Source organism: Cyclopterus lumpus, chromosome 8, assembly GCF_009769545.1.
Source record: "Cyclopterus lumpus isolate fCycLum1 chromosome 8, fCycLum1.pri, whole genome shotgun sequence".
NCBI classification, from domain to species: Eukaryota; Metazoa; Chordata; class Actinopteri; order Perciformes; family Cyclopteridae; genus Cyclopterus; species Cyclopterus lumpus.
In genome coordinates this window covers 3,171,357-3,196,939 of record NC_046973.1, presented here as the reverse complement: position 1 = coordinate 3,196,939, position 25,583 = coordinate 3,171,357, and the positions used below count along the sequence as shown (strand labels likewise).

The following is a 25,583-nucleotide window of genomic DNA, read 5'->3' as shown; positions in this document are numbered from 1 at the left end:
GGCCTCTTTCACAGCACGGCGGAGCGTACACCGCGTTTCCAAAAGTAAATGAGAGGATTTTTTTATTTTTTTTCATGCAACGCGTGTAACTTTGATTCGTTTGAAGTCGTCTGTGTGAAAGCCGACGGCGAGCCGGTGAAGGGATGCGTCCCGCAGCCGGCTGACTTTGCATATTTAGGGGTGACGAGGAAGAGGAAGATCTCTTCTTTTGGTCGGATGTTGTGCGAACCTCTCATGTGGATCCAAAACCAATCAATTGGTTGGGAATATGAAGCCGTGTGTTGGATAACGACTTATGGTCACAAGAGCTGCTACAGATGTTCATCCTCATTAAAATAGTAAAGAAGCGTGACTTCCTGGATTTACTGTGTGTTTCCAGGCGATTGCTCAGGCTAGCTGTGTCCCCACGTTTCCAGTCGTTGTGCTAAGCTAAGCTAACTGTCACGGCCTTACAGATGTGTGAGTGACGTCGGCCTTCTTCTATAACTCAGAGCGAGAAAGCCATGAAACCATTTCTTTAAATACCGATTGACCACATTGACAAAAAAAAACCTGCGAAAAGTTTACGATGATATATTTTTGCATACGTGCCACAAATTATAAAAAAATAAATAAAAAGATGACAGTTGAATCGACAAAGAAGTGTGTTTTTGTCTACAAAAAGGTGGCAGATGGTGAAACGAAACTGAATTCATATCGTCATATATAAAGACGTGAAAATGAAATGTGCTTCATGAATAGAATAGTTTTCTGGGTCATGCAGATTTAGAATGGAGAGAAGAGCGGTGATTGAGATGCAGAAAGCAGAGAGACGGAGGAGAGAGAGAGAGAGAAATCCCTTCTTATGTGAATGGACCGAGAGAGGCAGAGAGAAAGTGTGAATAAAGCACGAGGCGGAGGAGAGACGGAGACGTGGAATCCACGAGTTTAGTTTCCAGAGAATCTATTTACGTGAGAGCCGATCTACTGGTACGTCTCCCAGTGCGTCCACCTGCACACTGGTGTCCTCCTGATAGGCAGCTTCCTAAGCCAACCGGGAGAAAGCTTCTCAGACAGGAGGCATATAACATTCGATGGGGACTATTTTCAGCGGTGGATTAATACACCAATTTGTGCTGTTTTGCGTTGTGGGACTAAAAAAAACAAACACTACAGTGCCCATGTTTATGGTCATGACAGAATATGTAATAATGTAATGTATTAATAGTGCCGTGAGCAGCGCATAGAGTCAGTGTTTGGTTTGTCCGCTCTGGGCTACTGTAGAAAGAGGACCCGGCACACAGATTATACACCAAAGAAAACATACCTTTTAATATGATATGCCATTTCTGATGCCCTTACAATGCTGCACACTGTACCTTTAAGAGCACGGCCGACTGAACAGTCAAAAACAAATTCACAAAACAACGTTTTCTCCGTTGCATCACCGACTCGTGAAGCCCTGACTCCATTCCTGCAGCTATTTTATCTTATCTCGGTATCATCTCTGAGGCGGAGCCCGCACGGTATTCAGGTGGGACAGACGAGCAGCAACCTGAAAGTCAGCGAGCGGTGCAACGTTAACCGGAACTCAGCGGCTTCATTTCCTCACCATCTCAGACATCATGCACATCTCAGTGACACACACACACTCACACACACACACTCACACACACACACACAGTCGGCGTCATGGAGGTCTTGTGATGGTGCTTTTTTGTTGTTCGATTCCCAGAATAGCACACCGTACACATACGAACACTCACATTTAAATAGAAGCCGTGTCCTCTCCCTCAGGCCATTTATATGGAGATGAGAGACCAGGCGGACGGACACACAGACACACACATACACACACACAAAGTGGCACATATAGAGCTCATCGAAACACATCTCATTGGAGCAGAGCCCTCCGAGCTCATCATAAATGATAATGGCAGACTTCCACTCAGCCTCATGAGTAGCAATACAGATAAAGATGACACAATGGGCTCACACACACACACACACACACACACACACAAAGCGGTGACTCAGCCCTCTTTTGGGTCTCTCTGCTTTTTGAACCGCACTTTGGGTCCTTCAACTGCCAAGCAGCTCACGAACAAGCACACACACTGTCTATATTTACGTGTGTGTGTGTGTGTGTGTGTGTGTGTGTGTGTGTGTGTGTGTGTGGAGGTGAACTTGGAGTTTAGTCAAGACACCCTCTGATGCCAACGTGTTCTGACACCAGACGTGAGTCACTCTTTAATTAACGCTATTTCCTGCTCACTTGGTCGTCTGGGTAATGAACTGTCCCATTAGCCTGTTTGGCCTTGATTAAACACACACACACACACACACACACACACATCCATTCACATTGTTGTTTGTGACACTTGGCCATGATGAAGACGACTCAGTGTTCACGTCCTGCTGCTGCTCACTGAAAAGGAAAGAAAAGCTGCACGAACCGTGCAACATTTATCGATATTGAAGATGACGCAATGACCCAAAACGAATACACTTTGAATGTGAAAGCAGCTTTTCGTAAAGAACATTTCATAACTTGAGGTCTTGGATTTAGAGCACGAAAAACAAAAATTGTAATCCTGAAACATGATTTATGGCATTACACATTTTTTTTTTTTTTTTTATTTTAACAGCAGAGCCGCCGCTGGGTGCTGGCACCTTGTAGACACACCTGGTCCTGGAGGACGGAGATTAACTCTGACATCTACAGGCCGGCTCGGGGCCACACGGAACAGTTCTTTGAGGTTATTGACATTGTTGTTATGTTGAAAGTGTGATGTTGTCAGATGATGTTTCAAAACTCTTAAGTCTCAGCAGATGGGACATCCCCGCAACCAATCAGGGAGACGCAGACGTGTTGAGGCAGAGCGGCAAAGGAGGGTCATGTAAAAGAAACAGAAGGGGGGGGGAGAAGAGATTAAATTCACACACACACACACACACACACACCCCGGCACACTCCCTCGTCAGGCATGCAGATGATTGTCGGAGTGGCATTCAATTAATCCTGGAATGGAAAGGTTAAGGAAAATAAGTAAGGAGGAGGAGGAGAACAAAATGAAAGAGTTTCCCAACTGAAAAGCACAATAAGGTTGAGCTTCCCTCTGCAGACAACTGGGTCTATTTTTTTCAAACTATTTTTTTATCATAAAAAAAGCGACAGAGGCGTTTTCAGACATGCTCTGAATCTGCAGCACGTCATTAAAGGTCAGAGGGGATTTGCTTTGCATCCAGGGGGTGAAACCAAACCCTTCTGAAACCTCGCCACGGAGCCCTCGAGCAAGGCCTTCAACCCCCTGCAGGAGGAGACTTGTTGCGGGCGTGAATCCCGCCCGGTGAATGAAGGAGACCCTCCGGTCTTCTTCACGTGCTGTATCTTGATTGTTTCTTTCTCCAGACCCCACAAAAACATGAAGGATGGAGCCACGTGGCTGTAGACTCAAAGCCTCTCCGGAAGGATCCGTGCTCTCCGTATCCAGCTGGAGCAGATGAGATATGTTAGTATATTATATGTTAGTAGTATTGTTCAAATGGGGTTGGTCCAGATTATATCACATAAAACGGTTTAACCAAATCAAAGTTAGTGTTCGAGTTAGTTTTAGTACAGACTGAGGAGGATCGGTGTGTAAAGCCACCGTCTGTCTGCACTTGTTGGGGGTAGAAACATAACACAGTCCTAAAGAACGCTAATATTATTACTTCATTGTATTGTTTATATTGTAAACATGTTTACTGCTGCTTCAGACATTTCCAAGTACACATCTAATCTAATCTAACATTAGTTACATGGGGACCGATCCAGAACCGGGGGCCCGACCTGTCCGTCATCCTCGCCGGTTGAGCCCGAGCAGCTCCAGAGGTGACACGTCATGTGACAAGCGAGCGCAGAGACAACGACAGGACACGCCACCACGATCTGCGGCTTCCTGTGGAACAATACTACTGCAGCCACACACACAGGCACACACACACACACACAGGCACACACACACACACAGGCACACACACACACACACAGGCACACACACACACACACACACACACACACGCACACACACACACAGGCACACACACACACACAGGCACACACACACAGGCACACACACACACACACAGGCACACACACACACACACACACACAGGCACACACAGGCACACACACACAGACACACACACACACACACACACACACACAGGCACACACACACACACACACAGCCACACACACAGGCACACACACACACAGGCACACACACACACACAGGCACACACAGGCACACACACACAGACACACACACACACACACACACACAGGCACACACACACACACACACACACAGCCACACACACAGGCACACACACACACACACAGGCACACACACACACAGGCACACACACACACAGGCACACACACACACACACTGCAGGCCATAAAGTTTCACGGGGTTCTTAGGCCAGAAATGCATATTTAGTTGCCAGTTTTATGAGAAATATTATAGTTTTATAAAACAGTCCTTTGTGGATATGAAGAGGGATATTTGTCTGTACTTCAAGGTTCACTAGGTGGCTGCAGCCTCCAGAGTTTTGACCTTTTGAGTGACCTTTACAGCAAAAAGTTTGACATTCAGGCCCTTAAATATAAATAAAAGTCAGGAAGTAAATATGGTGCACAACACGCGATGGGAAATCAGGAGGTCAGACGCAGTCTCTGTTTCCCTCTGGTGGAGGACACGTTGCACTACACGTTCTCTGTACCCAGGATGCACTCTGCTCTAGCAGGGGAGCTCACACCTGTACGCCCTTTGGATTAATTGGACCTGATTAAGACTTCAAATATTTAAACTCAAATCAGAATGCTAGTTATGATGTGGTTTGTTTGGATAAAGAGTGTCACGTCTCTCTAGATGTCAACGCCTGTACACACGTGTGTTACAACACGAGATATAAATACACTTTAAGCACTTTTCCTTTGTGTGATCATATACATTGAGACATTTTTGGATCTTCAAACAGCTTCAATAACGAAAATGAAACGTTTGATGAATAAAGCCGTCTAATAAAGTCTCTAATAGCGTTCCTCTGCTTTCATGTGTTTTTATGTTCCATCTTTATCAATCTATAATGTTTCTGTGAAAATGTAATACGCCAGGCTGAATGTGACGCGTCACGTTGCTATGAATTGTGGGTAATTCCCTTTGGGCAAATTCTGCAGAAAGGCAGACTGAGAGAAAAATGATTAGACAAGTGGGAGCGCCCTATACCTCAAAGGCCATTATTATTATTATTATTAATATTAATATTATTATCATCATCTACACCTGCAATACAGGTGAAGGGTTGGCCCTAAATGCAGACGTTTGTAAACAGCAGGATGCATTTGAGTATTTTATGCAGGTGTGGAGCTGATTAAGCGAAGTGGGAACAGGTGTGTGGATGTGTCACGTGATCAGGTGATCCGGGGAGAGGAGGGACATCCGGTGGAGGAGGAAGAATATTAATAATCAGCACACAAAAAGGAAGCCACTATTTTTTATTGGTCTTTATAAATAAAATTTAAAAAACTCTATAAACAAAAACAAAAGATTACAAGAAAATAAAAGGAGATGAGGAATACCTGGTTACCCCTTTGTCTTGTAACCCGGATGAAGTGAACTGCCCTTCACAAACATACCATGTGAGTGTTTCATGTTAAAGAATCCGTGTCATCGTTCATGTATGTGCGCCACCTGGCGGCTGTCTTGGGTAAAGGTTTAAGGCACTCTGGAGAAACTTTGTTTTTTCCAACATTAGCACTTCAAAGTGAAAAACTGCAAATACGTGGCGATTGACATTATTATAATGTTGTTGTTGTTGTTGAATCATATCACGTGGATCTACTGCACTGAGTTAATATCAGCACAATAAATAAGAAAACAATGAACGAAAAGGCTTTGGAAGTGTGGAAACAACAGGTCTCACTTCAACTTTCTCAACTCATTTATAAAATGCAATAAGAGTACCAAAAAAAGCATCAACATTAGTTGTTTTCTTTCCTCAGTGGAATAAACAACAGTACAGTACCATGACGTTAACAGCAGCGTGACAAGATGTTCACTGAATATGAGTTGCAGCATCAAGTCTCTGATGGTACATTACAAGAAGATGGACGTTGCATGAGTGACATGTCTCCTGAGCTTGATGCTGTGAAACTGATCCACTGATCTGCATGAGAAGCAGGGAAGAGGTTGCAGACACGGTCCAGCAGGGGGCGCCCCTCCCCCTCCCTCCAGCCGTCTGCGTGCCGTGACGAGGCGTTTGCATATTTCGCTTACCTCGACCCTAATGAGGTGCACATATTCATACGTTTAGCAATGAGCGGTGCGCGCGCCCCTGTTGCACGTGACCGCGCGCTCAAAAGCACCGTGGAGGACCTCGCTGAAGATCACACAGCAGATGGAAAATGTACAAGCTGCTGATGGGCCACCAATCCGCTCTGCAGTTGGCATGATGGTGATGATGATGATGATGATGATGATGATGATGATGATCACGTTTGCTTGCTATATGAACACCTGTTTATATTGTTTGATTGTGCTTAATGCAGGTGGTGCAGGTGTTTATCATTAATGCTCCACTATATCTCGCACAAGAAGTCCTACAAATATATATATATATATATATATATATATATATATATATATATATATATATTTATATTTGAATCGAGTTTTAAGCTATAAAGCAATATCCATAACGCCATCTCGCCCGCAGGGAGAAAGAAACGACGGCGCCTGAAGCCACCTTTCCTCTCCGTCCTTCTGTTTGCATTACGGAGAGAATGTGTAATATTTACACTCCTTCACGAGTTCCAGAAATATTATAATCGTATTGCATTGAGTTGCACTCGCGATGACAGCGATGAAGCTCATAATCAGCATTTCTTTGAACCCCATTAACAGCTCCACGTTTTAACTTTCAGCACGAGAGCTGATGTTGTGGTTTTAACATCTTCATTCATGGTGAGAACATCTGGTTTTATTCTGTTATAGTTGAAGAACATGATTTGTTTTCCCTAAGAGATGCTGCAGCGGCCGTAGAGACCTGCAACAAACTGGTGTGTGAGAGTGAGCGTATGGGGCGGAGGAGGGGTAAACGATAACATTTGCACTCTGCCCCCCCCCCCACACACACACACACACACACACACACACACACACACACACACATGAGAGAAGGCCACACAGGGGAGCAGAGCCGTTGACGACTGCCCCCGCCCCCGCCCCCGCCCCCCCGTGGGATTACACCAGTCTGTGCAGATGCTGCATATTAAGGACACGTTAGGTGCTGATGGTTCATTAACCGAAGGGAGGGAGAGAGAGAGAGCACCATCTTAAGAGAGCGAGAAGGAGAGGGGATCATATGCACAGCAGCAGACCATAACCCCCCCCCCCCCCCCCCCCCCCCCCCCCCCTCACCACTAAGTGCTGCAGAGATGTGTGAAGAGTTGTGCATAGGAGGAGGAGGATGTGTGAAGAAAGTGTGTGTTGATGTGCGAGTGGAGGCGGTTCCTGCAGCTTGACGAAGCCGGACAGGAAGTGGTGGAGGTGTAACCTCAGCTGGCCGGGTTGTAGAATCCACTGCTTCCTACGACTGGATCTGGTTCTGTTGGAGTTTAGATAAGCTATGCAAAGATTAAAGATTGTTCAGCATCAAATCCCCCCAGGAGGAGGAGGAGGGGGGGGGGGGGGGGGGGTATATCTCCTCTCTACCCGGGTGCGGGGGGTTGTGGGGGGGGGGTGGCTTCTCTCCCCGGACAGGGAAAATGTGCTTCTCTTTACGTGTGTCACGCTTATGAGGTCCGACAGCAGAGTGCACAATGCACTCCTCAGCCACTGAGCTGCTATGTGCCAAAGCTCCTCTCACACACACATCAAGATCTCTAGGTTGCACACACACACACACACACACACACACACACACACACATCAAGATCTCTAGGTTGCACACACATTATCCATAAGCTGGGACCAGCCAGCTGCAAGAACAACCATCCATGGCTTTGACCATAAAAATAGGACGAGTTGCTTCTGTAGAAAAATAGAGGAATTTCCAGAGGCTGATCAAATGTCTTTGGCACTTCTGAAAACACAGCATACAAAGAGAGAAATTCACTCTGAGGATAAAAAAAAAAAAAAAGGCCGCACCAGAAAGCTCTCGAGCCAGAAAAAAAGAAAGAAAAGAAGATTAAAATAATCCGGCTTCATCCACAAATGAGTCGGGCCAGTCCCGGGTGGATCTGAGCCTGAACGGGGCCGTACTCCACCACCTCCCCGTCCACGGTGATCATGCCTTGCGGGGAGACGGGCTCCAGCCGCAGGGCCTTCACCTTCTCGTACACCAGGTGGGGGCAGCCGCACGCCAGGTGGCCGCCCTTCTCCATGGCGAGGAAAAGGCGGAGGAGCGCCGGGCGGGAGATCCCCGCCGTCACGTAGAACAGATGGATCGCCCCGTCGTCCGCCAGCGCGCCGGGCACCGTCCACAGGTCCTCGGCCAGGTGGGACTGGTAAATGGCCAGCACCAAGACAAAGTCCTCCTCCCTGACGACCGTCCAGCTCTCTGGGACCGGCTGGTCCAGGCCGGGAAGCAGGGAGTCCTCCGGCGCTCCAGCAGTGCCTTGGCACGCCAGAGTCTCCGGCCTCTTGGTGGTGATGGCGTTGTTGGAGGAGTTGGCGATGGTGTCGCGGTTGGAATTCGTGCCGTTGTGATTGCGGCGGGAGTTCTGGTTCGGGGAGGTGTCGGGTGCGAGCCGGCAGGGGAGGGAGGCGCAGAACGAGGGGCGGCGAGGCGTGGAGGGAGGGCGGCGAGCCTCGACGCTCCCTTTGGGGGGGGGCGGCGGCGCCTCGACGACGGGCAGGTACGCCAACCGGCCCTGGTAGACTCTGAGGGAGGCCAGGCGCACCAGGGTGCCCATCAGGAAGCGGATGGCTCCGACGTGGCGGTACCTCTCGCTCTCCACGTCCACGTCGGACACGAAGCCCCAGGCCAGAGAGAGGAAGGAGAAGAGGCGCCGCCGAGAGGCCAGGTGGATGGACACCAGGTCCATGGAGCGGACCAGACCTTTGCACAGCATGAAGCCGCAGCTCAGCAGCAGCTCCTCGTTCCACGCTGGAGGCGACCTGAGGGAAGGTCACGCACATCAGGAGTGAGGTATACGTCCACACTACGACGTTTTCATGTTGAAACCCCAAAACACTGTTTGTTTTTAAACTCCGGGGTTGCTTTGTAGTGCAGACTTTTTCTTATCAATGCTTATTTAATTCTGCACAACTATCGTCAAGTTCACCAAGAAACTGTAAAGGAACTGAAGCATAAAGTATCTCCGACAACGAAACCGAGAGGAGGCGCGTGTTGACCAAGTTTCTTCACCCGTAATCTAGTCAATTTTGATTTGTAGTTAATTTGATTGATTTATTATTAAAGAGTACAATAACACATGGCATCCGGTCTACCTCCATGTTTACGCCGGCACACCCAGTGGACGTTGGTTTACAGGCGTGTTAGTGTGGACGTCGCCTTGGAAACAAGCACAGCGTGACGCTACATATTACAGCTTGGGAAACGACCCCCTGAGGATGAAGAGGACACATCGCCGTATTCCTAAACACCTGCCGCTAGAAGAAGAGCTCGGTTAACGACCCCCTGGGGCTACAGATGTAGTCCTGGTTCTGTTTCTTCTTCTCTTTGATGGTGTGCCCGCAGCCAGCCAGCAGATGGAGACGACACCCTGGACGGTTTGCTGGGTCGACTGGTTCCACCACCGTAATCACTCATAATGTGTGAAGTTTGTAAACCCATTACGTCACTCCTTTGAGAGCCATCGGCAGCCTGAAGTGACCTCTGCCTCTCCTCTCCTCCGGAGGAACGATGTGCCCAGTCAGCCTTCGGCACAATTACACCCAGAGTAGATAAATCCTTCTCCTTTTTAAAGCTGAGAAAAGGTCCTCCTTCGCTCCTGTCGGTCCATGCATTTAAATGACTCATTAATGGACGGACTTACTGCGAGTAGTGGTGGACGGAGGCGGCCAGGGCGTTGCCCGAGCCCCCAGGTAGGATACCCAGAGGGGTCTGGATGGCCTCTCGCCAGTCTTCTCGCTCCATCAGACCGTTTATCACCTGAGTGCACGAGAGCAAATACAGGAAGTCAGATGGTGTTGATAGAAGCTGCTGTCAAGATTTACATATTCATAATACGACACTGTATATCTTTCATATATCGTCCATCTTTTTTTTTAAATTGCAGAGAGGTACCGGAATTCTATTAAAAATGTATATTTTTTTCCCGGGCCTTTTCTGAAAAATAAAAAAATTATAAAAGTAGAAACGGGGGAGAGAAACTTTATATAATTTCCATCTGTGACCGCTTGGTTGATTTAAATGCTAAAAAAATAAATATAAGAAATAAATAAAGTGAAATACACTACGTGTAGTTTGTATGTATTAACTGTATTAATAAAACAATTTAATATCAAATACGTCTGTTAAATCACAAGGGATGCATATAACGATGCTTTATTTCTTAGTTTTTTTAATATGAAATCTTCCACGTTGCTCGACCCAATAGGCCGGGTCGAGGTCAGAGCACCTCAAACAGCAGCCCGTCTCCGGACATGATGACCAGGGCGTCCCACTGCGACAGGTCCGCCTTCCTCACCAGCTCCCGCGCATGGTTCTGGTGCTCTGACGGGAAACGGAGACAGAAAAGAGACTCAGCAGAACATTTGTAGGACAAACTTGACAGCAAAAAAAACAAGGCCAAGGGCAGAGAAAGAGGCGTGCTGCCTTCACTGCCGGCCTCTGGGGTAGGATCAGGGAGATCAGGCAGAAAAGAGATTCAATTTCCCCTTTTGAGGCCAAACATATCACATTAGCCCGTCCGGCGGCTACTCAACAGCTCCCAGGCAGCTTAGCCGGCCGGCAAACATCTGTGACAGACAAATATCTGCATGTGTGTGCATGGCGCACGTGTTCGGTGTGTGTGTGTGTGTGTGTGTGTGTGTGTGTGTTAATGCGCCCGGCGGAGGGCTGAGCTGTTTGTTCGGCCTAGTTTTATTGGCAGCGTCCTTCCCTCTGCAGCGGCTCTCTGTGGGCTCATCCCGCCAGCATTAAAGTCTACAGTCCTACCAGCCAGCCGAGACTCCCCAGAGTGTGTGTTTGCGTGTGTGTGTGTGTGTGCGTGTGCGTGTGTGTGTGTGTGCGTGTGTGCGTGTGTGTGTGTGTGTGCATGTGTGTGTGTGTGTGTGTGTGTGTGTGTGTGTGTGGAAGAGGGAGAGTCAGCTTTAGAGAGAGAGAGAAAGAGAGGAAGGCAGACAGCAAAGAAGTTAGGAAAGTATTGATTCGCTGCCATCGTGAAGGAAATATTTGTTCCGCTCCAGCTCGAGTATCGATCGAGAGCAGAAGTGAAATAAAAAACAACTGCCCCCCCAACCCCCTGCCCCCCCTGCCCCCCCGCGGTGCTCCCAGTGTTCCTGCTGTTTGTTCGCTGTGTTGACAGACAGAGGCAGTTCGGGAGTAACTGCACAGCTCACTCAGCACTTGGAAACCTGCCGGGGCTCTGGATGCTATGCTTTACTTCCCGGACACTTTCTTTTTCAACAGTTCACCAAACACACACACGCACACACACACACACACACACACACACACACACACACAGGTAACAAAACCCTCCTCCAAAGCTCACTAATGAACTTGTTATATGCCTTTTGTTTGATCCAGAAGCAGCCAGAGGAACAGTGGAAGCTCCAGGAAGTTCAAGAAGTAGATCATTCAGTTCACACTCTTGATGCTAAGCTAAGATCCCCGGATGCTTCTTCCTCTCAGCAAGAAAGCCAATTCTCAAAATGTCTCCCAATTCCCAAAAAGACGTTGATGAAAACCTAGACGGACGATGTGATGTGCAGCCGGCTTGAGGAGTATAACACCTGCTAAATGGTTGTGATGAAGGTTTTGGAGATTAATTCTAGCCATAGGGTGCACGTACCACAGTGTTTGTCATGTAATCCGTGCAGTTGTCTGCTATGAGCTGCACGGATTACAGCTGATAATTACGCTCCGATACAGGCAATACAAATCTGGGGGGTGGATTCCAGTTGTTGTCGCTTTAAAAAAAAAAAACGCCATTTCCCTGCTCGCGCCACGCTCCAGCGCCTTCCTCCGAGGTCAACCCGGGTAAAGATAGAGCTCGGGACACCGGATGCTTCATACAGTATGTAAAAGGTACACGCCGGCACAAGAGGCTGGGACGTGTCCTTCCTCGGGCAAAAGGCTCACGGAGGAGCTGCGTGCCGGGTAAATGGGCCGTGCCCGTTAATCCACTCGCGGTGGCTTCCGACTGGCTCCCCGTATCCGACCACCGAAGGCCCTCGGCGTCTTTTCTCATCACCGTCCAGCTCCTGACCTTTCTTTTAAGTCCCAGGAGTCGGCACAAAGAGCCTGCAGGCGCATCAGCGCTCTTTCTCAAACAAACAAACAAACACACAAACAAACACACAGTTTCTCGCTGCTGTTCCTCCGTCTTTGCTGGCGGCTCTCATCGGACATTCCGGGTTCAGGGAGTCGGAGAGGAGGCTGGTCTAGAGGGAGAGGCTGAATGATGCAGCGTGCATGATGCTTTTCTTTTCTTTTTTTACAGCATTTACACCATTGCCAGTTCCCGGCTCCGTGGTATTCAGAGAGAGGTCACTTGAAGTTCAGAGCCTCTGATGACAGAAACCGACACATGAGCCGGTTTAAGGTCACGGAAAAGCCACCAGCCGCTCGCACAGAATGTGGAGCAGCTGGGGCGACTGAGACAATGAAAATCAGTGTGCAGACGGGGCTGGGAATGTGTCACATAAGATAAGATAACATGAGATAACATAAGATAACATGAGATAAGATAAGATAACATAAGATAACATAAGATAACATGAGATGAGATAAGATAAGATAAGATAACATGAGATAACATAAGATAACATGAGATGAGATAAGATAAGATAAGATAACATGAGATAACATAAGATAACATGAGATGAGATAAGATAACAAGAGATAACATAAGATAACATGAGATAACATAACATGAGATAACATAAGATAACATGAGATAACATAACATGAGATAACATAAGATAACATGAGATAAGATAAGATAAGATAACATGAGATGAGATAACATAAGATAACATGAGATAACATAAGATAACATGAGATAACATAAGATAACATAAGATAACATAAGATAACATGAGATAACATAAGATAACATGAGATGAGATAAGATAACAAGAGATAACATAAGATAACATGAGATAACATAACATGAGATAACATAAGATAACATGAGATAACATAACATGAGATAACATAAGATAACATAAGATAAGATAACATAAGATAACATGAGATAACATAAGATAACATAAGATAAGATAACATAAGATAACATGAGATAACATAAGATAAGATAACATAAGATAACATGAGATAACATAAGATAACATAAGATAAGATAACATAAGATAACATGAGATAAGATAACATAAGATGAGATAAGATAACATAAGATGAGGTAAGATAACATGAGATGAGATAACATAAGATAAGATAATATGAGATAACATAACATGAGATAACATAAGATAAGATAACATAAGATAACATGAGATGAGATAAGATAACATAAGATGAGGTAAGATAACATGAGATGAGATAAGATAACATAAGATGAGGTAAGATAACATGAGATGAGATAACATAAGATAACATGAGATAACATAACATGAGATAACATAAGATAATATAAGATAACAAGAGATAACATAAGATAAGATAACATAAGATAATATAAGATAACATGAGATGAGATAAGATAACATGAGATAACAACATAACAAGAGATAACATAACAAGAGAAAACATAAGATAATATAAGATAACATGAGATAACATGAGATAAGATAACATAAGATAACATGAGATAAGATAACATAAGATAATATAAGATAACAAGAGATAACATAAGATAACATGAGATAACATAACATAAGATAAAAAGAGATAACATAACAAGAGAAAACATAAGATAATATAAGATAACAAGAGAAAACATAAGATAACAAGAGATAACATAAGATAACAAGAGATAACATAACATAAGATAACATAAGATAATATAAGATAACAAGAGATAACATAAGATAAGATAAGATAATATAAGATAACAAGAGATAACATAACATAAGATAACATAAGATAATATAAGATAACAAGAGATAACATAAGATAAGATAAGATAATATAAGATAACAAGAGATAACATAAGATAACAAGAGATAACATAACATAAGATAACATAAGATAATATAAGATAACAAGAGATAACATAAGATAACAAGAGATAACATAAGATAACAAGAGATAACATAACATAAGATAACATAAGATAATATAAGATAACAAGAGATAACATAAGATAAGATAACATAAGATAACATAAGATAATATAAGATAACAAAAGATAATATAAGATAACAAGAGATAACATAAGATAACAAGAGATAACATAACATAAGATAACATAAGATAATATAAGATAACAAGAGATAACATAAGATAAGTTAACATAAAATAACAAGAGATAACATAACATAAGATAAGCTAGAACTTTAATATACACAAAGGACATTCTTGTGCCGGGGTTTGATCAAAGATTACAACATAGGAATAACAAAAATCAATCTAATAAAAATACGCCACCGACCTGTGATGACGAGTGTGTGGGGCACCGCGGCCTCGGCCAGCATGTCCCGCACGTGGCCGGTGAACAGCTGGAGAGCCTGGCCGCGGCCGCTGTGGGGGTTCACCAGGATCATGACCCTGCAAGGCCGACGCAGCTCCGCATACACCACACCTGAGAGAGAGAGAGAGGGAGGGAGAGAGAGAGAGAGAATGAAGACACAATGAAGGCAAAGGGGGAGGTCTTCAAATATTCAAAAGCATGTACAAGGACAGGCTCGTCCCTGAGGGGCGGGATACCAGCGAGATTAACGCTAACGTGGCGTGCTGCCTCCTTCAAGGAGAGACGGCCCACAGGTGCTTCAGGTGCTTCCCGTTCGGCATCCGGATCATTATTTATAGCCATTCTGTGACATTTTGTAAATCCCTGTGAGGAAAATCCTATTGCTTTGTGTCAAAAGATGCAAAGATGCAGAGAAATCTGAAGGGGGTGGGGGTGGGGGTGGGGGGGTGACCTGTGCTGCACCGACGCTGTCGCCGCCCTCGACCTCGACTGATGCCCCGCGATGAAAGAAATCCCAGAGAAAGAGGTGTAGAACCCGGCAGGAAGAGCGAGGAGAGGGCGCAAAAGCACACATGGCGGACTCTGCCTCCATTCACACACACACACACACACACACACACACACACACACCGTGTTTTTTGCTTTTCATTCGAGCACAATGCGTCTTTCAGACACAAAAGGTCCTCTCTGCACTTCCAGAATATCGTAGAAACTGTCTGTAGAGCTCTAGAGCTGCGCGGCCGACGCTAAACACACGACCTTTGAAAAGGTCAAACCCGAACAGATACGGGTCAGCGTCTCTCCACCTCCACCTATAGGAGCACAGGTGGAGCCTGCAGGTCTGTGCATCACTGCACCTCTGATGATGTCAGGGAGTCAAACGGCATCATGAATGATGGAAATGAAGAAAGCGCGGTAACTCAGTATCACGCCACAGACCTGCTTTATTCTGAAGGATCACAATTTAAAACATGGCTTCAGTATTTAGAGAATGCAGAAATAAATATATTCAATTTAATTAATTAAGTAGTCAATCGACAGAGTCATAATTGGCAACTACGTTGATAACTGATTAATCGTTAAATCGTCAGTTTTCAAGCCGATATATATATATATATATATATATATATATATATATATACATATATATATATGTATATATATATTATATGTGCTGTCTTTTGTGTTAATAAACAAAATATCTTCCAAATTTGGAGGACACAAACAATTTGAAGAGATCCCCTCGATAACTGAAGAAGTGTTCTTCACTATTTCCTGATGTTTTATTTCAGACCAAGAGATTAACTCAAGATAAAACTGAGCAGATTAATCAATAATCAATCGCGAGTTAGCAACCATAACGTAATGTAGCTCGATATAAACAGCAAATATCGTAAAATAACGAGATTATTAGCGTACGCCGTATATATTTCTGCCACACAAAACTGTGTGTGTGTATATTCAAATGTTCCTCTCGTCTTACATTCGACCCCCATCGAGGGGTCACAAATAGACCCTGCATGGTTTTAGGTTCTCACAAGTCAAAATAAGTAAATTATTTTAAGTCGACTGAACCGAAAAGACTCCAAGAAGCTCGACGCCGATAAACTAATAATTCATTGTCTGTTATTTTTCAATGTGCTGCCCTAAATTTCTCTGAGAATGACGTTTTTCCCAGACATTCCTCCTGGGTTGTGCGTGTGTGAGATGGAGAGAGACAGGATGACAGATGCCGGGTATGAGGGTGAATGTGAAATCTGTCTGCGATGTGAAGTGAAGATACCTAGGGGCAGTGTGTGTGTGTGTGTGTGTGTGTGTGTGTGTGTGTGTGTGTGTGTGCGTGTGTGTGTGTGTGTATTTCACAGGTCAGTGTGTAAACAAACACTCTCAGGCAGCCAGGTGACAGGCAGACTGGATGTGACGGTGCCGAGCTTCTGCAGAAGTGTCTCCGCTATAGTTTAAAAATAAAGCTGCAATGTGTCTCGTACCACCATTGTCACCACCATTGTAACCACCATTGTAACCACCATCGCCACCACCATTGTCACCACCATTGTCACCACCATCGTCACCACAATTGTAACCACCATTGTCACCACCATCGCCACCACCATTGTCACCACCATTGTAACCACCATCGCCACCACCATTGTAACCACTATTGCCACCACCATTGTCACCACCATCGCCACCACCATTGTAACCACCATCGTCACCACCATTGTCACCACCATTGTAACCACTATTGCCACCACCATTGTCACCACCATCGCCACCACCATTGTAACCACCATCGTCACCACCATCGCCACCGCCATTGTAACCACTATTGCCACCACCATTGCCACCACCATTGTCAACACCATTGTAACCACCATCGTCACCACCATTGTAACCACCATTGTCACCACCATTGCCACCACTATTGTAACCACCATTGCCACCACCATTGTCACCACCATTGTAACCACCATCGTCACCACCATTGTAACCACTATTGTCACCACCATTGTCACCACCATTGTCACCACCATTGTAACCATTCAGAGAACTCTGATAGACACCCAGACTGGACTGACGTGAAGCAGCATTCCGAGGTCGGGTGAGTGTTTGCTCGAGAGGAGGAGGGGAGGAGACGAGGAAAGGAGAGGAGAGGAGAGGAGAGGAGAGGAGAGGAGAGGAGAGGAGAGGAGAGGAGAGGAGAGGAGAGGAGGAGGGGAGGAGGCAAGGAGAGGAGAGGAGAGGAGAGGAGAGGAGAGGAGAGGAGAGGAGAGGAGAGGAGAGGAGAGGAGAGGAGAGGAGGAGGGGAGGAGGCAAGGAGAGGAGAGGAGAGGAGGAGGGGAGGAGACAAGGAGAGGAGGAGAGGAGAGGAAGAGGGGAGGAGACGAGGAGAGGAGAGGAGAGAAGGAGGGGAGGAGACGAGGAGAGGAGAGGAGAGGAAGAGGGGAGGAGATGAGGAGAGGAGAGGAGAGAAGGAGAGAAGGAGAGGAGGGGGTGTTGACAGGCCATCAAGGCCAAGTGCCACGGAGCGGGAGACGAAGGCTCCGGTGGGGCCCAGACGTCGGCCGGGGTGAGAGGTCATTTTCAGCTTTTTCTCGTCCTTCGCTGAGGAACCACACGACGGGCTGTCAGCCGACAGCTTGACCCCCACCTGACCTCCGAGAGACGACCGACTGCAGCTCCTCCCTCTCTTTGGCCTGTTTCCACGAGTAGAACAGATTATCCTCTCATAGCGTTTGCATGCATGTCTCCCTGTGGGTCCCTCTCAGCAGGGGGCAAAGTGCAGCCGCCATTAGCGGGCGCGGGACGCTATCATAGCCCGTGCACTTCATTATTTACGGCTCATTTGTACCAGGGAACCTGCAGTGAGACTAAAAAAACCCTGTAAGAGTGTTGGCCATCACACACACACACACACACACAAACACACACATAAACTAGAGTTAAATTGGTAACCTCATTGCAACACTGCACACGGATCCACTTTATATTTCAGTAAAAGTGCGTCACTCGGACTAAATACCAATCTCTTGCGCCGCAATTGCACTTTTAATCCAACCTTTATCTGCAGAACCAGATGAGATGACATGCAATTAACTTTGGGGGGGGGGATAACTATAAGGATTAGTGAACTGACCTTCACATCCCCCCCCCCACACACACACTCTCCAACATGACAGGGAAAGCACCATGTTACTCATTTAACTCATTTAACTTGCATATCATATTCCGTTAAATACTGTATTATTGGCTGGCCTGGATCCAGAATGCTAAAACAAGCTCATAAATTAAAGATACGATCACATCAGCGCTGAGACGCTGCGTTCAAAAGAGGCACCAAAGAGAAGAAAAAATGTAACCTGGGGATGAGAGACCATAGGAATAATGTCTGAAGTGGTCATTAGTATGTACCTGGAGCTCTTTGATGAGTCCAGTGAGGGGAGGGGGGGGGGGGCTGGAGCTCTCAGGTTACCATCTGCCTGCACGCCCGGCACACAGAGAGCTGCAACCCAAACTCCTGCTGGCTGCAGGCCAGAGGGAGGTGATGTCCCATCACAAAGAAGCCAGTCTCTCTCTCTCTCTCTCTCTCTCTCCAACCTACCATATTAGTCAAACATCCTCCTCGTCTTTGATCTGCTCGGGCCGGCCCAGGAGAACACAGGCCTGCTTTATATATTTCAAACTGCTAAATATTTCCATATGAGTCAAAAGGATATTATTCTACAACAACAACAACAACAACAAAAAAGAATCATTCAGGGACCCAAACATCTTTGTCTCATCACCAACATCCTCCCAGATGAGTGATTAGCCACATAAACACTCCTCATGTAGTATGCATGTTAATTATCGCTCTTATTGTGTACCACGGAGGAGCTAATGAGACCAGAGACAAAGGAACCGTGAGGACGGTGCGCATTTGAAACAGAGCGAGACGTAATGAGACGAAGCCGGGAAACAAACAAACAAACAAACAAACAAACGCCTTTTGTTTTGATGTGATTTTTCAGTGTATAATTTACTGAGGAGGAATAATGAAGCCTGACAGAGGATCAGTAGACGTGTAACTACTTAAGTGATCATCGTGTGTGTGTGTGTGTGTGTGTGCGTGCGTGTGTATGTGTGTGCGTGTATGTGTGCGTGTGTATGTGTGTGCGTGAGTGTGTGCGTGTGTGAATTATCCCTCTCGTGGGCTGTTTTGAATGAATGGGGCAGCTGTATAATAGCTGCTGCACAGCTGGATCACCTTTCACTGGCACACACTGGAACGTGCTGCACCGTCTCTGGTGCGTCATGCGGCTTCTCTCACTTTTAGGACTTTTGGTCATTAAAAACAAACACACAAACAACAGTGAAGCTCTTTACGCTCACATTAAAATCATATTTCAGAGCCTTCTTCCTTTATTATTTGTCATAAAGTTAAATTCTTCTCACCGTCTCTCCGGGGCGCCCGCAGCGCGGAGGCGTCTCTGATGGCGCGCGCCCACCTCTCCGCCTCCCGCAGGTTGGCGAGCGGGTCCTGGACCAGCGCGACCCGAAAGCGCCGCTCCACCCTCTGCCGGGCCACTCCGGCGCTCATCCAGCGCCTCTTGAACGGGTAGAAGTAGGCTGTGAAGTAGGCGCCGACGTCCGCGCCGCCCGCGCCGCCGCCCGGCCCTCCTCCTCCGTGCGCGCGGCATCCGACGCAGTCGGTCAAGTTGAACGAAACCTTCGTGCGACCGGGCGACGCGGAGATCGCCTGGACCGTCAGGGCGCTCTCCGTCAAGCTCACCGAGTACCGGACCCCGTCGTGGAGCGCGTCGGTGAACTCACCGTATAGGACGCACACGACCCCGTTGCGCTCGCGGGATGGGTCCGGTTCAGAGTTCTCCATCCCGGGGCGGACTGAGAGAGAGAGAGAGGGAGAGGGGTGACGGTGTGAGGATGGCGGCGCGGCTGCAGACTCTGCTCTGCTGGCTTCAGCACGGCTGTGGACCCTCTGAGTGAGACGGTGAGAACGGCGGCTCTCCCGGTTCAGAGGCTCTCCCTAGTGACCGAAGGAGGGAACGGCAGTGGCGGAGCAGCGGGCGCGAGCAGCCGCCCGACCCCGGTCTCCAGATCATACACGCACGCATTTTAACGTGACCCTATAGTTATTGGCATATTGGCAATCATGTCGAGACCATATGCCATTGACTTATCATTTCAAATGTGAACTTTATCATCTTAATATACAGATGTATTTGACTCCCTTACATGTCATTGGATATTTATTTGCAGGATAATCTCCTGCTCCTCATGTGATGGAAGCTAGAAATAAATAATTAAAGTGTTCACTGCATAGATTGAATATTCATTTGACAATAATCATGATGGGAGTCTATAATATCTGATAAAACATTCAGATTTTTTTTAAATTCATTATGGGCCTGAAATATTATTCTTGAGCAAAACTGAGCTTTTTGCATTCAAGACGACGATGAAGACCAAACGTGTTGAAAGCTCCGGAGAAAAGAGGTGAACGCTATTATCTTGTATCCAGATTTGATTAATAACTACAATATAGAGAAACTGAAGATAGTAAAATAAATGAATTCCATCTTTTTTTTTTCTCCATCAAATAATTCGTCTATTAAATATTTAACTGCACTGCCACGCGTGTCCCCTAAATGTCCTCCGGGTGGAGGTTTTAAAACGACTTGTTGAATGTGATCCCAATTATCAGCCTCAGTCATATCACCCGACTGTAATTCCTCGATTTCGGCCAACATGAAGTCACGTGGAGCAATAAAAAAAACACACAAAACACATGTAATCCAAATGAATCTCTTCAATTGTGTGTATTATTCTTTTTTTTCTTCTTTTTGACACATCTGACCTCATATTCATAACATTTCACATTAGTAAAGTCGGAATTATACAATGTTTGTGATCTGATTTGAGAGAAACTGCTACTTCCGTTCTTGTAAACCTTTTTTTAATAACAGTTTTTACACTAATTTATATAATATATATATTATATATATTATATAAATTAGCATTGAGTTCCTTATCAATTTATGGAATAGTAGCCTTACTCCTCGCAAACAGTTGAATTTTTAGCACCGCCCAGTCGGTCATCACGTGGGCTGTGACGTCGACAACCTATAAAAGCTTCATCACGCGAGACTTCGGTCCTTCCTCCTCTTTCCTCGGCTTGTGTGAGGACTCGAGTAGCTCCAGCTCTCCAGACATGCGGCTCTCACGCCTTGAGACGCGTTCACGTCTCATTGTGACGTTTTGTGCAGCCGAGCCGCCGTGAACAGGTAACTTCACACCTCCTGAGTAGTGAACGAGACTTTAAAGCGCCCGGGAGTGTGCAGCCGGTCACATGCGCGGTCGTGCTAGCTGTGAGCTAAGCTAACACGTGGAGGAAGACCACGCTTCGGCCACTAAGGAATCATCCAACATGGTGGAATGCAACACGATGAAAGGTAAAGAGGACTTTTTTTAAAAAATGGTTTATTAAAAAAAATGCAGTTCACGTGATGATTCTGTTATCCCTGTCTGAAAAAAACATGTTGATAAAAATGGTATCTGACTGTAGCTGCAGACCTCATGTGTGAGTCACGTGCTCCTGCTGCCGAACAGTCATTGACCAATTGTCTCCTTACGTCACAGGTCCGAGATCCGGGCGTCGGCTGTCCCTGGTCGACTGAGCGCGAGGCGTCCTGATGATAAGGTGTGTACCACGTGGGCCCCTCTCGGGATCCACGTTGCACGTTCTGTGATGAAAACTGCTGCATAGGAAGTGCCGTCCGATGCGATAACTGACGCTAAATAGCTGTTCTGAGATCTGTCCTCTGAACGGCCTGTTCATAGTCTAAACCCTTAAAATGATCTAGATGTATGTTTTCTCCTCTTTACAGGATGTAAGGAGCTGCTACACATGACTACCAGAGGCCACGTGGGTACCAGGATCTGTTCATCAGGTACTTGTGACACTGAAGGCCGATTCACGTCAAGCCAGTGATGATAAAGTTATCCCTGTCTGAATTTTAAGTGATGAGTCATGGTAACCTGAGGCTTGACTTCAGATACAGTTTATGCTTTATATATTTCAAATGGTTAAATATTTCCATACGAGTCAAAGGGATATTATTCTACAACAAAAAGAATCATTCCGGGACCCAAACATCTTTCTCATCACCAACATCCTCCCAGATGAGTGATTAGCCACATAAACACTCCTCATGTAGTATGCATGTTAATTATCGCTCTTATTGTGTACCACGGAGGAGCTAATGAGACCAGAGACAAAGGAACCGTGAGGACGGTGCGCATTTGAAACAGAGCGAGACGTAATGAGACGAAGCCGGGAAACAAAAACTCCTTGTTTTGATGTGATTTTATTTATTTTTTTCAGTGTATAATTTACTGAGGAGGAATAATGAAGCCTTACAGGATCAGTAGGCGTGTAACTGATATGTGTGTATTATCCCTCGTGGGCTGTTTTGAATGAATGGGGCAGCTGTATAATAGCTGCTGCACAGCTGGATCACCTTTCACTGGCAGATACACAGGAACGTGTCTCACCCTCTGTGGTGCTTCATGCAGCTTCTCTCACTTTTAGGACTGGTTGTCATTAAAAAGAAACAAAAGTGAAGTTCTTTACGCTCATATTAAAATCATATTTCAGATTTTCATTGACCAAATGTCTCCTTGCGTCACAGGTCCGAGATCCGGGCGTCGTCCGTCCCTGGTAGACTGAGTGAGGCGTCCTGCTGATAAGGTGTGTACCACGTGGGCCCCTCTCGGGATCCACGTTGCACGTTCTGTGATGAAAACTGCTGCATAGGAAGTGCCGTCCGATGCGATAACTGACGCTAAATAGCTGTTCTGAGATCTGTCCTCTGAACGGCCTGTTCATAGTCTAAACCCTTAAAATGATCTAGATGTATGTTTTCTCCTCTTTACAGGATGTAAGGAGCTGCTACACATGACTACCAGAGGCCACGTGGGTACCAGGATCTGTTCATCAGGTACTTGTGACACTGAAGGCCGATTCACGTCAAGCCAGTGATGATAAAGTTATCCCTGTCTGAATTTAACTGATGAGTCATGGTAACCTGAGGCTTGACTCCAGATACAGTTTCTTCAGTTTGTGTTGCATCTTTATAAAAGTTTATAAAAACCCCGTTTTTTTTCTTAATTTGCAGATGAAATCAACGGAGAGGTGGACGACCCCACAGTTTAATGGCATGGATCTGTTAATACGCTTTATCAAGTTTGAACTGGGACATCTAGAGCTGTAATGGTGACAGGCCGCCTGGTCCTTTATCACATGTCTGAAAAGAGTTTAAAGACTGTTTGAACTGAAATGTGATTAATGAAAAAGTTGTTTAAAAGTGTGTAAAATGCAAATAAATGCAATGTCGGCACGTTTGAAGTGTTCTGTCTTTACCTGATGGTTTAATGACAAATGTATTTCTAAATAAAAAACATTGCAAGTAAACTAGTGTGAATCTGTTCCTGAATATTACACAAAGTTAAATCTTACTGATCACCAGCATGTCGGTCAATCTGTTGAAAGGTAATCTGTGCGATGTCTTCAAGAAGATGTTCCTCTTGAAGGTAATCACGGTCATGTCATTAAATGCTATTTGACGGTTTGCTAGTTCTAGGTCCTCACAAAGATTTAAATTATCAGGCGGTTCAATTTGGAGTTACTTGTCCTGATGAGGCCGAATCTTAATCCCTCTAACCCTGAACCCTCAGACTTGACTTAAATGAGAATGGGGCAACGGTTTACTTTATCAGAGGGGGAAATTTCTTTTTTATTACAAATATAAACTAATGTAACATTTAAGTAAATCTAGCATATGTACAATTGTGGGGAGTTATTTTGCACTTTCTACTCCCTGATTTGAAAGTCTTCCAGGCGCTCGCCTCAGAGGAAATGAAATGTTTGAATAAAGCTGTATAATAGCATTCATGTGTTTTTATGTTCCATCTTTAATCCTCAATGTTCAATTGCAAACCCGTCACATGACTGAATTGTGGGTATTTCCCTCAGGGAAAGGCTTTAGAAATGGAGCCTACGGGACACAGTGGGCCCCGTACAGACTTCCATGTGTTGATCTTAATAAACTAATGGAACATTTAAGAAGAGAACAGTCATATTGAATTACACAATACATATTCACCCACGGAGAGTTGATCGCAGCTGATTCTTCGTTCTCCTTTATTGTAGGTTTCAGCTTCTCAGAAAAGTGACTGAGTGGAGAGCGAGAGAGGCGGAGCCCACCAGTGTGTCTCAGTACATCTCACATTTGTACAGAAGTGGAGGGACGACAGCTGTAGAGGTGGTTTGAATTAAGTTGTGACTGTCTGGATGTTTATTTATGACCAAAAGACTGCTTTGCGTTTGTTGTTGTTGCTGTCAGTTGTAATTAAGTGAAGCTACATGTACTATACTTTCACAAGCACTTTGAATATATTTGGTTTATATATTTAGTTTCAATTTACTGGAATGCCTTTTTTTTTGTTGTTACAAACACACAATGTACACATTAATAACCCAAACACTGGTAAATCACTTGATTCAAGGAGGTGGCAGCATTTCCCCAATTATTCATTATGTTTCAATCCTCAGATTCCCATATTTGGTTATTATACCTGTGTTCTTCACCTAGCGACGGCATATCGAAAACATGTTATTCATTACTTGGCAATATTAGTTTTAACGCTCCTGAAGGAAACAATTTAAAAAACAGATTAACGAGAAAAACTTACATTTATTTATACATTTATATGTATATATATATATATATATATATCTATAATATATAAATATAAATACACAGTATATATAAATAAATATATTTAAAATATACATATATATATATAAATATAATTTGTTTTATTTCAAAAACAAGTTTTAATTCAAGTTATTGATTTTTAAATCAGTGACTGGTTTAAGAAATTAGTCATTACAATCTCTCTCATATATATATATAAAGTATGAAATTAATACATTGTTTTTTATTACACCAAATCCATAATTTATCAACCTAAAATAAAGATTTTCTTTTTGTTTGTTGCCTTAATAAGATGAACTTTTATGTTCTTAAACATCTAAATAACCAGCAGAACACGTTATTGTTCATAGTTAAAAAGTTTGAAGCTGTAGTTTGAAGCCACGGATTTTGTATTATTTATATTTATAGTATACTTTTAAACAGTAGAATGTTCAGGTTGAAGAAAAAAAATGTGCCTTGGCAATAAAAAAAAAGGCCTTTAATGTCGT

General features: G+C 45.0%; 1 protein-coding gene, 1 long non-coding RNA gene and 4 other non-coding genes across 6 annotated transcripts; 5 read left to right on the top strand and 1 right to left on the bottom strand.

The window, feature by feature from the left end:
* Nucleotides 1-8,233: 8,233 nt before the first annotated feature.
* On the bottom strand, nucleotides 8,234-20,189 carry LOC117734723 (sphingosine kinase 1). Its single transcript, XM_034538986.1, has 5 exons — nucleotides 19,751-20,189; nucleotides 14,777-14,926; nucleotides 10,616-10,710; nucleotides 10,031-10,146; nucleotides 8,234-9,149 (listed from the first exon to the last, which is right to left on the bottom strand). Exons 1-5 carry the CDS (start codon nucleotides 20,187-20,189, stop codon nucleotides 8,234-8,236), a joined length of 1,716 nt encoding a protein of 571 aa, XP_034394877.1.
* A 1,287-nt stretch (nucleotides 20,190-21,476) lies between these two features.
* Nucleotides 21,477-23,719, top strand: LOC117735265. Its single transcript, XR_004609868.1, has 6 exons — nucleotides 21,477-21,768; nucleotides 21,956-22,016; nucleotides 22,204-22,266; nucleotides 23,008-23,066; nucleotides 23,254-23,316; nucleotides 23,494-23,719. It is a non-coding gene; the product is annotated as an uncharacterized LOC117735265 (long non-coding RNA).
* LOC117735727 lies at nucleotides 22,058-22,129 on the top strand. The gene has a single exon (XR_004609921.1). It is a non-coding gene; the product is annotated as a small nucleolar RNA SNORD49 (small nucleolar RNA).
* Nucleotides 22,296-22,365, top strand: LOC117735724. Its single transcript, XR_004609918.1, has one exon. It is a non-coding gene; the product is annotated as a small nucleolar RNA R38 (small nucleolar RNA).
* LOC117735726 lies at nucleotides 23,108-23,179 on the top strand. The gene has a single exon (XR_004609920.1). It is a non-coding gene; the product is annotated as a small nucleolar RNA SNORD49 (small nucleolar RNA).
* Nucleotides 23,346-23,414, top strand: LOC117735725. Its single transcript, XR_004609919.1, has one exon. It is a non-coding gene; the product is annotated as a small nucleolar RNA R38 (small nucleolar RNA).
* Nucleotides 23,720-25,583: the final 1,864 nt, after the last annotated feature.

Coding starts and splice junctions, on each gene's coding strand:
- LOC117734723 (XM_034538986.1), bottom strand. CDS start 20,189: ATGGAGAACTCTGAACCGGACCCATCCCGCGAGCGCAACGGGGTCGTG. Junction 10,711..14,776: donor CCACACACTCGTCATCACAG/GTCGGTGGCGTA, acceptor GTTTCCCGTCAG/AGCACCAGAACCATGCGCGG. Junction 9,150..10,030: donor TCCGTCCACCACTACTCGCA/GTAAGTCCGTCC, acceptor ACCTTCCCTCAG/GTCGCCTCCAGCGTGGAACG.